The sequence below is a fragment of the Triticum aestivum genome, chromosome 2A, assembly GCF_018294505.1.
Source record: "Triticum aestivum cultivar Chinese Spring chromosome 2A, IWGSC CS RefSeq v2.1, whole genome shotgun sequence".
NCBI classification, from domain to species: Eukaryota; Viridiplantae; Streptophyta; class Magnoliopsida; order Poales; family Poaceae; genus Triticum; species Triticum aestivum.
The window spans coordinates 210,614,562-210,626,537 of record NC_057797.1 but is presented as its reverse complement, the minus strand read 5'-3'; the positions used below and the strand labels follow the sequence as shown (position 1 = coordinate 210,626,537).

Here is an 11,976-nt window from a genome sequence, read left to right as displayed (position 1 = left end):
GTCATCCACTTGCCCATCCTCGTAGCAGCCTCGGCTTTCGCCTCCGTCATGGATCATCTCAAACATCTGCAGGTTCGCGTCGTCCTATGTCGGCTTGCCTGCTTGAGGCATACCGATGAACAACATGCGGGCACCGAGTTGCTCCACCCCCGGCGTCCGCGACCGGACAAGCTACGGCGATGCAAACTCCGAGAAAAGTAGCAGCGCCGCGTTGACGTCGATAATGTAAGGACGGATGTCGGGAACTACCTACTGAGCTGTTGTGCGGCGTAGATTATGGAGCCTTGTATTGCTTCAGCCAAATGATGTTTGCACTGATGACGACGGCAGCGGCGCCCCCGTCCCTAGCCCCACCCTGCACCACAACCGCCCCTGCATGTCCCCGCCACGACCACCACCTCCGCCAGCCTTCTGCTTCTTGAGTGGCGCCACCTTTGACTTCTGAGCCAGCGATCTTGCTTAGTCACCAAGTTGATCTTGTGGGCGGCCGCCTTCACCGGATCCTCGATCTCTCCAGCAGCTTTTTGTACTGGTCCTCCATGTTGCGGTGGCTGCGAAAAAAGGCGGGAATTGGGGTGGGGAGCGGTGGGATGGAAGAGGATCGGGTTGACAGAGTGATTTTGCCGCGAAAATAGTGCGGCCAACTCCAAATGCATGGGCTCAGCCTCGGTTTTTGGTGGGCTGGGGGTGTCAGCGAGAAAGAATGATTTTGTCAATATCAATGAGAAAAAGGTGATTTTGTTGTTGGTAAAAATATTAACTCCTCAATTTTTAGGGGAAGTGTTTTTCCTTCTTCCAACGCTGACTTCCAAAACGAACACAGTATCTGTTCAGACAGTGATGTGAGAGTCGGTCATCCAATCGCATCCACTAAATGTTCGTCCAGGTCAGACCAATATGAAATTCAAATGCATATCACCCTATAGCAGCCGATCACAACCAAAACGAGACCGATGTTTATAGTTTTAGATGTCTGATCACAAAAGTATCTCGGTCCGGCAGTCCGTGCAAAACATGCCTTGACGGACCAGCTATCCAAGCTATCCGAAAATGTCGATGCCCTCCGTGGGATCAAAAGTGCATCAACGGTCAATGAGCTGTCTGACGTAAGATAGGAAGCGTTTCCCTGTTTTTAGAGAGCTGCACAGTGTGCAGAATAAAGCTAAACTGTACCCTCAAACAGTAATGAGATCCAAGCCATTCGCAGCTTGGAGTAGCAGCAGCACCAGGCACTGGTTTCAGCTGCGGTCGTAAATTGCCATGAATGAGGCTACAGTGAGTATTCAGTAGACCCAGAAGAGCCAAGTGCAACCGGGCCCAGAATATGGTGCATGTCAAGCAGGCAGCATAATTCAGTCATCAAGCAGATGCAGATACAGTTCAAGACTAGATGTATCGACACCGGCTGGGATGGCGAATGTCAAACCAAAATGGATGATACGAAGGATACCACGCTTCAGAAAGCATATATTATTATCCAACCTTGATGGGAGAGGGTAACAAGCCATCTAACGATGGTGCTCCTTACAAAGTTTCAACACAACGGTAACAAGCATACACGCAGAGAGGTGGGCTATGCTAGATTTTCTGTATACTCGGAGCGCGCAAGCTGGTGACGCCTGCTAGCGCTAGCACACAACTAAATATACCGCACCACCAATATATAGCTGCTTTGCATGTAGACTCTGATATGGAGCTGGCAGTTGCTCAGAAACCATGAATCTTGATGTGTTCCTTCTTCACAATGCCGGCCTGCGTCGACACATATCATATTAGACATCTTGATCCATGTTTGTGAACTGCAACCGTACCGAGCATAAGATGAAGAGAAAGATGTTTACCTGGACAAGGAAGTTTGAGACGTTCTTCCTCTGATCACCCTGGAGTTGAATGACCTGGAGTGGAAAAGAGCAGCAATGATCAAGACAACTAGCTTGCATGAGAAAATTGCGAAACAAATGGGACAAGGGATAACGAGTTTGCTTGTCGTTTCAACACACCTGTCCAAGTTCTGTGTCCTGGACAACTGTACCATTGCAGCAAAACTCTTTCTTGAGGTCTTTGAGGATCTTGCTGTAGCTGAACTCCTTCTTCAGACCCTGGACAGTGGTCAGGCTCTTGCGACCATTACGCTGCTGGATGCGTACATGAACGTAGTCTTTTGATCCGGCAGCTGCACCAGCGTCCCCAGCATTCGCCTCGGCAAAGGGGTCTGTATGTAGCAGCAAAACAATTAAGCAAGACATTCCAAACAGTGCAAGCAATTTCAATGATAATTTGGATGGAAAACCACAGGCATACCAAAGGCAGTTGGGATCTGAACGTCAAGATCAGACATGAAATCTCCTGGTGAGAGTGGCAAAAGCTACACCAAGAACTGTGCACAGTAAGAAAATGAATCATTAGGGCATGCAGTCTAGAGAGGTGAATGACAGCTTCGTAATTTCTCATTTGTACAACCAAGCCGGCCATGGCTTTGACCACTGACTAAATAATTTGCATCAGCGGTGCTTATTTCATACAGCTAAATTAAAGAAAGATAAAATCAACAAATCAGTGAGGTATTTCTATACCAAAACCAAGGAACAACAGTCAAAGCCAAACTGATGACAACACACTTACACCACAAGCAATCATCACTGTTCTAATTGGACCTAAATGATTATGGAAGAACCATTTCACAAAACTAGTGGAGCAACCTGCACGATTCGTGTGGCGAGCTTTGATGTCTTCTACCATTCTTTACAGTTTGTTTATACATGTGATTTTTATCATCCTTTATGCTCGTTGTTTTCTTCAATTTTTCTTAGGTAGTCCGGAGTGGAGTTTTTCCTAAAGAATGTTTTCTTTCAACTTCAAGATCACAAATAGCATATCTTAATATGTACAAGCAAGTGCAGTGCTAGTCTTAACATACTTTTGTTGTCCTGACAAATTTATCCCCTTCACTCAAAAAGTTACTTTTCTTCGAAATGAAAATACACGTATGAAGCTAATCATACCATGTTTGTACAGAAAAATAGCATCAGGATTGGAATCCCTAATCTTCTTCAAAAAAAACACCGTAGATATCAAAATCTATACCCGATTGTATATATAAGACACGACCATATCAATACGGGTCGAAAGAGAACGAGATCCAAGAATACCTACACGGCACGACCCTATAAACGACCTAAGAAATAACCACGGAAGACTAACAGGATCGCAAGTCAAGATGAATCCATAATCATACGGATTCTTTCCATAGAAGGGGATCCTAATACAGAACTAACTGCAGATCAACAACAGAACATAGAGATGAACCAAGAATCAGGGAGAAGGGGCATACCCTGGGAGGCGGTCGAGGAGGAAGAGATCAACCAAGAACTTTCCCGGGAGGATTTGGATCGCGGAGAGGCGCTGGTAGTGAGTCCTTGGTGTTCTTCCTCCTCTTTGGGTCGGATGCCTCCTATATAAAGACGGGGAATTTATAGACGGGCGGAGGAGGACGCCTCTGGGTTTCTTGCCCCCCTTTTCCTCTCCTCTCCTCTCCTCTCGCCTCTTTTGGCCGCAATGCCTGCCCTTCTCCACCGTCAGTTGGCTGATTATTATTCGGGTTGGTTACTTTGTGGCAGCCACTCTGTCGGTGTTTGTGTGTCGAAGGTCGGAAATGTAGCACGAGGAAAACACCTGGTTGTTCTAAAACGGGCCACAGAGCGTTATTGCTTGCTTTTAATACTCCAAAATCAATTTGGTACAGTACTAAATCCAATACCCCATTAATCAAGCAACGGTGCACTTTCCAAAATTCAATCTCATTTCACATACTCCTAAACCATGGCAAGTATTTTGGATGGAGGGAGTAATTTTTATTACTCTAGGTAAGAAATTGTGTCCATATGAATATTAAATATTGTCTTTTCTTAGTTTCTAGTAAAGATCTCGACAACTTCGAAGGCTCGTGGCTAGGCAGCAGGCACTGACATCGTTAATGACTTATTGTGCCTTAGCAACCAAAAGAAGCAAGTTAAATATTAACATCTTTTACTTCCTTCGTTCCAAAATAAGTGACTTAACTTTGTACTAAAGTTAATATAAATTAAGTCACTTATTTTAAAATAGAGAAGGTACTTCATAAAACCAAAAATAATACATTCATGAGTGGAGCTTTTCTTTGTTGACAGTTTCAAACAAAAACGATATTCACTTCATCATAAATATAAGATATTTTGAATATTTTAATATGTACTCCCTCTGTAAACTAATATAAAAGTGTTTAGATTACTACTTTAATATTCTAAACGCTCTTATATTAGTTTACGGAGGTAGTATTACATATGGACTAAAATGAGTGAATAAGCACACCGAAATGCGTCTATATGCGTCTGAATCGGAAAAAAGTTAGAACGACTTATAAATAGTGAAGGACGGGAGTAACATCTTATATGTACTAGTACTCCTCCGTCCAAAAATACTTGTCATCAAAATGGATAAAAAGGGATGTATCTATAACTAAAATACGTCTAGATACATCCTCTTTATTCATTTTGGTGACAAGTATTTCCGGACGGAGGGAGTATAATTTAAGGGAACACAAACCACTACAACATGACAATATTCTAGTTGGTTAAGGAAACACTCATACTTGCTAGACATCTTATAAAACTTAACTAAGATTTTTAAATTTATAACATTTTTCATAAAACAAAGTTGATTACACGTGTGTGTGCGCGCGCACACACACATAGAGCACCATCACCATCACCCGAACCACCAACACACGCAGGCGGTCATGTAATGTCTATTGAAGATCATTGTCACAAAGTATTCAATTGGCGGGTCACCATGGGAGTCTTGTTGTGGACGAGGACGCGGCCTCACCTTCAAACACACGTATCGGCTTTCATGAGACACATCGTCATGTGCACTAAGCATACAAGTCACCAACTAGCTATTCAGCCACAAAAATCAATGGATTTTTATAATTTACTATTATAGTACTCCCTCCGTTCCTAGAAAGACAAGTATTTAGGAACGGAGGGAGTACAAGGTAGACCATGGAGAGCAAACACATGGTGCCTTTTTCAATCCATTTTGATTTGCACGCAAGATCGCTAACATTTAAGTGACATTTTGTTCTGTTTTTGCAATAGAAGATATGTTAAGTAAAAATACATCTTAATACAAATATTGACTAGAGCCAGTGTAATGAACTCGACGAAAAAAGGTTTCCCCCGCCTTTATATTATAAAAGCAATGCCGGTGTAATGAACTCAAGACACCAACAAACAAACAATGCCCGAGAACCACATACATTTTCGTTCTGAAGACCCTAGCTTCCTCTCATTCCAAATCTTCACGACACGGGCATGACTAAGACGCGCCACCCTTCCTAAGCCATTGAGGCAAGTAGCTCACATAATTTCTCACACCACGCTGCCTTCCTACACGTTAGGGTTAGCCCTTGACGACCCATTGGCCGGGCAGCTGAGGTTGCTGCCAGTCCACCTGAGTTTGAGTCCCTATTTAGACGCGCGGTGCTTGCAAAGTTTCTTTTATAAAAAGATGCCAACGAGGGTTAGTTTTTGGGTTGGTCTCATTTTTTTTACACGGTAGCGTAAGTGCAAGCCACATGTGCGCAAGAAAAATGCGGCTCACAGATAATCCCGGCCATACACGGCCGACGTCCTGCGCCGGTGGCATTTCACGCCGCCTGGACGCGGTCTACCGGTGATTAAAAACCAATTAATCCAACAGCAATGCAAATCGCGTCAATTATCCCTCGGATCGGGGAACCGGCGGCGAGCGAACCGATCTCTCCGGACCGTCGTCCCGCACGGACTTGATTCGCGATTCGTGACGGGAACGCGTCCCGTCCCGTGGGCGACCGCGCGGAGCCTCCCCTCGGGTCACCGCCACGCGGGGCCGACCGTGCGCGGACCCCTCTGCCAGCGACCAGTCCCCGCGGAGTGAAAAAAGGCTTCACGCCACGCGCCGTCGCCGCGCATCGTGTTCCCCCGCGGGCGGGGTTGGCGTGGGGCGGACGCGCTGCGCTGGGAGTGGGACGGACGGACGCGACAGGGACGCGGGGGCACGTACCGCACGGCGTACGCACGTCGCCTTTCTCGTCTCGGCGTCTGGTTGTAGTTGCGTCCGCCCCCCGGAAGCAAAAGTGAGCACGTACCGGCCGTAGCGCTGCTGCATGCGGACCCCGTGCGTGGCCGGCCGGCGACTGACGAGGCAGAATGCGAGTGGGGGTGGTGCCGCGCGGCCAAGGGACGGGATTCCCGTGAGATGCTGGCCGGACGGACCACGCGGCACGGTGGGCGTCGTTGGCTGGACCTGGGTGTTGCTGTGCTGGTGCTGTACTTTGCACACGAACCGTCTACGGCTGAGGCGGATGGATGCTGCCGACCCAACCATGCGCTGAACCTGTGCGTCGGCGGGCGTTGAGGGAGGGGTGTTTCTTCCTGTACTACTAGTACATGGTTTATTAACCGCACCCACGATATTCCTCAATGATTGCGTGCGGTGATCGTGGTCAATCAAGGGAATAAATTCCAAGACCAGGCCATGCCTCACGCCAAAGAAAGCACACATCACATCTAGCTATGGGATTTGATCTTTGCCAGCCCAAAGAAACAACATTGCTTATTTACCAAGCAATCTCTTATGCATCTATATCTATATGCCAATATAAAAAACCTAAAATAATACGATAGATCCTATTAATCTCGTCCATGAAACTAGGTCGATCCAATACCCTAGATTGTTCCAATGACGAGCTCTCAACATATTTAGCGCTGAATTAATACCATATCAAATATAGCACTAATCACATAACTAGTATGCAAATAATATCATATAATCTAGGGTCCCGATAACTGCCACACGTGTGGTTTATCGGATAATTGTGCCACACGCCTAACCAGCCCGCACGACCATATCCGGGCCCGCAAAGGCGCGGCCCGCACGTTCGATGTGTGGCAACCCCGCCCGCACATCCGGGCCAGAGGACCCAGCAGCCCGCACGACCCAGCCGTCCCAGACTCTGATCGATCCCCAATCCCGACTGTCGCCATCTTCTCCCACCTCCCGAACCCCTACCTCCATCGCCGGCCTTCTCTGGTTGCCATGGCAATCAGAGCAGATCCGTAGGGCCTTCCCACCGCAAACCACACCCCTTATCTCCCCCACCCCACCCCTCTCCACCCCCACCCCCACTCCAACAACGCCCTCCAAAGACGACCAGCTAAAAGCAGGTGAATCTCCCGATCTCCCTACTGCTTCTCATCCTTCTTCTGGGCAGAAAATTGCAAAATTACCGATGAAGTTGGCAACTAGATCCATCCTACAGGGGTAAAACACTACATAGGTTGTGTGTCTTCACAGTTGCCAAGCATAATACACTAGATCTGCCATGTACTACGCTAGAGATAACCACAAGTTCTCAGTAGATTGATGCATGTAGTTGGTAAATGAATGGATGTGTAGGAATCCATAAAAAGGGAGAGAAAATTGAGATATTTGGAATAATGGGGGGTGTGAAAATTAATTGCCACTGGTGTCTAACGTCAGTTGCCACCTATCATTGTCGTCAACTGCCACCATGTCAACTTATTGCTTGCCATCCTATTGTAGAGGTTGATGCCATCGAATCAAAGGGATAGCTAGCACCCAGATTTTAGAAAAGATAGTGGATGTGCATGTCCTACTAGCCATGATATGTTGGTTGCCTACGCATGAAAATGTGATAACACTGACGTGTTAACTTTTACATGCAAGCAACACAAGGATACATTTTTTGTGGATTGTTGATGCGTTCTTGTTCATGCAGTGATTGAGAGCACATTGGCAGAAACGAGACGTGGAAAAGAATGAATCACGAAGATGGCGCTGATACTTGGGGTTCTCAAAGACCAGAAACGCCCCCTTGGGATGCATCAGAGTACAGTCAACTCATTTATGCAGGGCCGTTGCTGCCACTACTAGAACAGTATGCAGGCATTGGTATGATGCGTGATAACAAAAGAAAAGAACATTTGCCATGTTCGCGATGATGAAGATGACATTCTACTCATGTCCTACACTGTCATTTTTTTTGCAGGTTCTTATGACCAAAACACACTCAAGGGGGCTCCGTGGCAAGTTCAGTCACAGGGCGCTAACACTGACAAATGTACGGGAGCCAACTTCAACTAGCTAATATGGCTAATCAAGGTAACGCATACGAAAAATAACATATACTGGTCTGGACATGAAAAATAAACTTGCAAAGGTTGGCAAAAGACTCACGAGTTATGTCGGAGGGAAACGCAGAGCCTTCATGCAGCACGTGGCAGCAGGCAGCACCCATGTACCTGCCATCGATGTCATACATAGGTGAGTCCATAAAAAGTGAAGTTACGGACGGTGAATTAGCAGAAGGAGCATAGTTGACAACTGCAGTTGCCATGACTGGACAACTGCAATTGCCATGAATTAATAACTGCAGTTGTCATCCCTGGACAGCTGTTGTTGCCCTCCCTGGACAACTGTAGTTGCCATGGAGGAACAACTGCAGTTGCCATGCCAGGACAACTGCAGTTGCCATGCCAGCACTGTAACGCCCTCGATGCGGCTATAGCTCTCACGTGTCGAGGCACGACTTAGAGGCATAACCGCATTGAAAGCAATGTCGCAAGTCAGGCAATCATTACAACATCCCATGTAATATATAATAAAAGGGGAAGATAACATAGTTGGCTTACACTCGCCACGTCACATCATAGTACATAAATAACATCCATCAAACAAACACTCATGGCCCGACTACGACGCCAAAATAGAAAAGACCCCCAACATGCGACAAGGTCCTGAATCGATAACCCCAACTAGGCACCACTACTGATCATCGGGAAAGGAAACATAGTATCGCTGAGAGTCCTCGTCGAACTCCCACTGAAGCTCGTAATCGTCAACTAGAGCAGAAACGCCTGGACCTGCATCTGGAGTTGTAGTATCTGTGAGCCACAGGGACTCAGCAATCTCACACCCACGCGATCAAAACTATTTAAGCTCATAGGAATGGATAAGGCAAAAATATGTGGAGCTGCAGCAAGCGTCTAGCATATGTGGTGGCTAACTTATACGCAAAAGAGAGCGAGAAGAGAAGGCGAAGCACGAGCGAGAAGCTAAAGGAACATCCTGCGCAAGCATAACTCCAACACCGTGTCCACTTCCCGGACTCCGCCGAGAAGGGGCCATCACGGTAACACACACGGTTGATTCATTTTAATTAAGTTTAGTTCAAGTCATCTACAACCGGACGTTAACAAATTCCCATCCGCCCATAACCGCGGGCACGTCTTTCGAAAGATCAAACCCTGCAGGGGGGTCCCAACTTAGCCCATAACAAGCTCTCACGGTCAACGAAGGAATAGACCTCCACCCAAGACACACCGATCAGACTCGGTATCTTGGTACAACAAGATGATTCGACAGGTTAAAACAAGACCAGCAACACCGCCCGAATGTGCCGACAAATCCCGATAGGAGCTGCACATATCTCTTTCTCAGGGCACACTCAGATGAGCGCTCCGTACAACTAAAACCAAACCTCGAGTTTCCCCGAGGGGGCGCTGCACAGGACTCTAGTTTGGACCAACGCTCAGAGGAGCACTGGCCCGGGGGGGTTAAAATAAGATGACCTTCGGGCTCCGGAAACCCAAGGGAAAAGAGGCTAGGTGGCAAATGGTAAAACCAATGTTGGGCATTGCTGGAAAAGCTTTAATCAAGGCGAACTATCAAGGGGTTCCCATTATAACCCAACCGCGTAAGGGACGCAACAATCCGGGAACATAACACCGATATGACGGAAAACTAGGGCGGCAAGAGTGGAACAAAACACTAGGCGAGAGGCCGAGCCTTCCACCCTTTACCAAGTATATAGATGCATTAAGATAACATAGCAATATAATGATATCCCAACAAGTAAATAAATGTTCCAACAAGGAACGGCTCCAATCTTCACCTGCAACTAACAACGCTATAAGAAGGGCTGAGCAAAGCGGTAACATAGCCAATCAATGGTTTGCTAGGACAATGGTGGGTTAGAGGTTCAACATGGCAAATGGGAGGCTGACAAGCAAAAGGTAGGCATCGTAGCAATGGCAGAGCAAAAGAGCGAGCAAACTAGCATAGCAAAGATAGTAGTGATTTCGAGGGTATGATCATCTTGCCTGCACAGTTGTCAGAGTTGACTGGATCCTCGCAAGCAAACTCAACGGGCTCCTCGGTAGCGAACTCGTCTCCCGGCTCTACCCAACAAGACAAACAAGCAACAAGAATACAATCAACCACGGGCAAGACCAAGCAATATGATGAAATGACGATATGCTATGCGGGATGCGATGCAGGATGCAAAATGCAAGATATGACAGAAAATACATGAACCTGGCATCAACTTGGGAAACCAAGTGTGCCACTGGATAGAGGGGATGAAATCGCTTGAAAACGATATAAAGATCATAGGAATCGGAGCTACGGTTTAGAAATGGCGAGCGTTTTAAGATATGACACCGGTCTGCGATTTACAGCAAGTAGGCATCTAAATGCAACGAAATGAACATGCTACAGCCACCAAACATGAAAACAAAATACATGGCAGTGATGTACACAAGATAGTGGACAAAACACTAGCACTGAGCCATAGGCAAATTCATCCATTAAGAGGTTCAAACAAGCATGGCTAAAACGCAAATGCAAAACAGATTTCAGACTTAGTGAAATTAACACTAGTCTGAAATTTCAGATCACGATGCTCTCTTCGGAGCAGCAAAACAACATGATAGAAAACCTGAACATGACAAGTAAGAACATGGCATGGAGGTACTCAACAATCTTAAAAAAAAACCCAAAGTGACCTGGGGCCAAAAGGGTTCACAAAATACTCTACCGACCTCACGAACATCGCTCGAACACAATCAGTTTTCAGACTTAGTGAAAACTGAGACATGCTGAAATTTAACTCACAAAGGCATGTAAACGAGCTCGATGCACTCACTACGGTGCAAGTCATGGAAAGGAAAGCATATAACCAGCAAGAAGGCACAAAGTGCTAGCTACACATGGCAAGAACGAAGGCATAGCATGCATGGAACACTAACGGTAGCATCGGCGAAATCGCAAACAAGTTGACGATCTGCCCAGATTAACAACGAAGCAAAAGTTGAGCTCGATTGAGTCAACCTAGAGCACTCCACAAATGGCAACAAAGACATGGATGGATAGAGCATGACATAAATATCAAAACTCCCTTACTGATCATCCTCAAAAGAGGCACGGATCACTAGGAAACAAGCTGGACATATAGCATCATGAACTAAAATATCCCAGACTTAGCGAAAATCACTAAGTCCCTGAAATCTGCAATCTCAGGTACCTCTCTTCGCAAGCTTGCACAAGACAACACACACATCCTAAAAATGCATGGGTGACACCTCTGGAAAGAAGACAAAATGCTTCACAATACATCCCAAAGGGGCACAGGCATATCATACACGAATTAAACATAGCAAAAATGACAAAAGTGCATGATGAACTAACGGATCTGCAATTTAACTCACGAAGCCTCCTTCTAACAGCATTTTGGGTATCAAGATGACCTCAAATGCAAATGATGCAATGTAATGAAATGATGTACATGTCGAGGCGAAGATTTTGATATATCATATGCCCAAAACGGAGCTACGGTTGCGGAGATACAAGCAGTCAAAGTAGCAAGAAAAATATAATGGGAGAGGGAGAAAGTCAACGGGGGGCGCTAGGGTTTACTGTAGCTACCCGCTCCCGATCCGATCTCGCGGCCACAGGAGATGCCGGCGATGGCGCGGCGGCCGGAGAGAGGTGGAGGGGCGCCGGGGTAGCTCGCCGGCGTGGAGGAGGTGGTCGCCGGGGGCCGGATCCGGCGACCCGGGGCGGCGCGTGGCGGCGGAGGGCGTCGGACGGGGCGGC

At 46.7% G+C, this 11,976-nt stretch overlaps 1 protein-coding gene across 1 annotated transcript; it reads right to left on the bottom strand.

Annotated features, from left to right (window-relative positions):
- Positions 1 to 1,455: 1,455 nt before the first annotated feature.
- LOC123188402 (protein translation factor SUI1 homolog) lies at positions 1,456 to 3,524 on the bottom strand. Its single transcript, XM_044600491.1, has 5 exons — positions 3,332 to 3,524; positions 2,302 to 2,365; positions 2,001 to 2,212; positions 1,842 to 1,895; positions 1,456 to 1,752 (listed from the first exon to the last, which is right to left on the bottom strand). The coding sequence occupies exons 2-5, from the start codon at positions 2,336 to 2,338 to the stop codon at positions 1,708 to 1,710; spliced, it is 348 nt and encodes a 115-aa protein (XP_044456426.1). The 5' UTR covers positions 2,339 to 2,365; positions 3,332 to 3,524; the 3' UTR covers positions 1,456 to 1,707.
- Positions 3,525 to 11,976: the final 8,452 nt, after the last annotated feature.

Excerpts from the sequence above, each read along its gene's own strand:
- LOC123188402 (XM_044600491.1), bottom strand. The coding sequence starts at position 2,338 with ATGTCTGATCTTGACGTTCAGATCCCAACTGCCTTTG. Across the intron at positions 1,896-2,000 it reads AGGACACAGAACTTGGACAG|GTCATTCAACTCCAGGGTGA; the intron begins GTGTGTTGAAAC and ends TTTCCACTCCAG. Across the intron at positions 1,753-1,841 it reads TCTCAAACTTCCTTGTCCAG|GCCGGCATTGTGAAGAAGGA; the intron begins GTAAACATCTTT and ends GTGTCGACGCAG.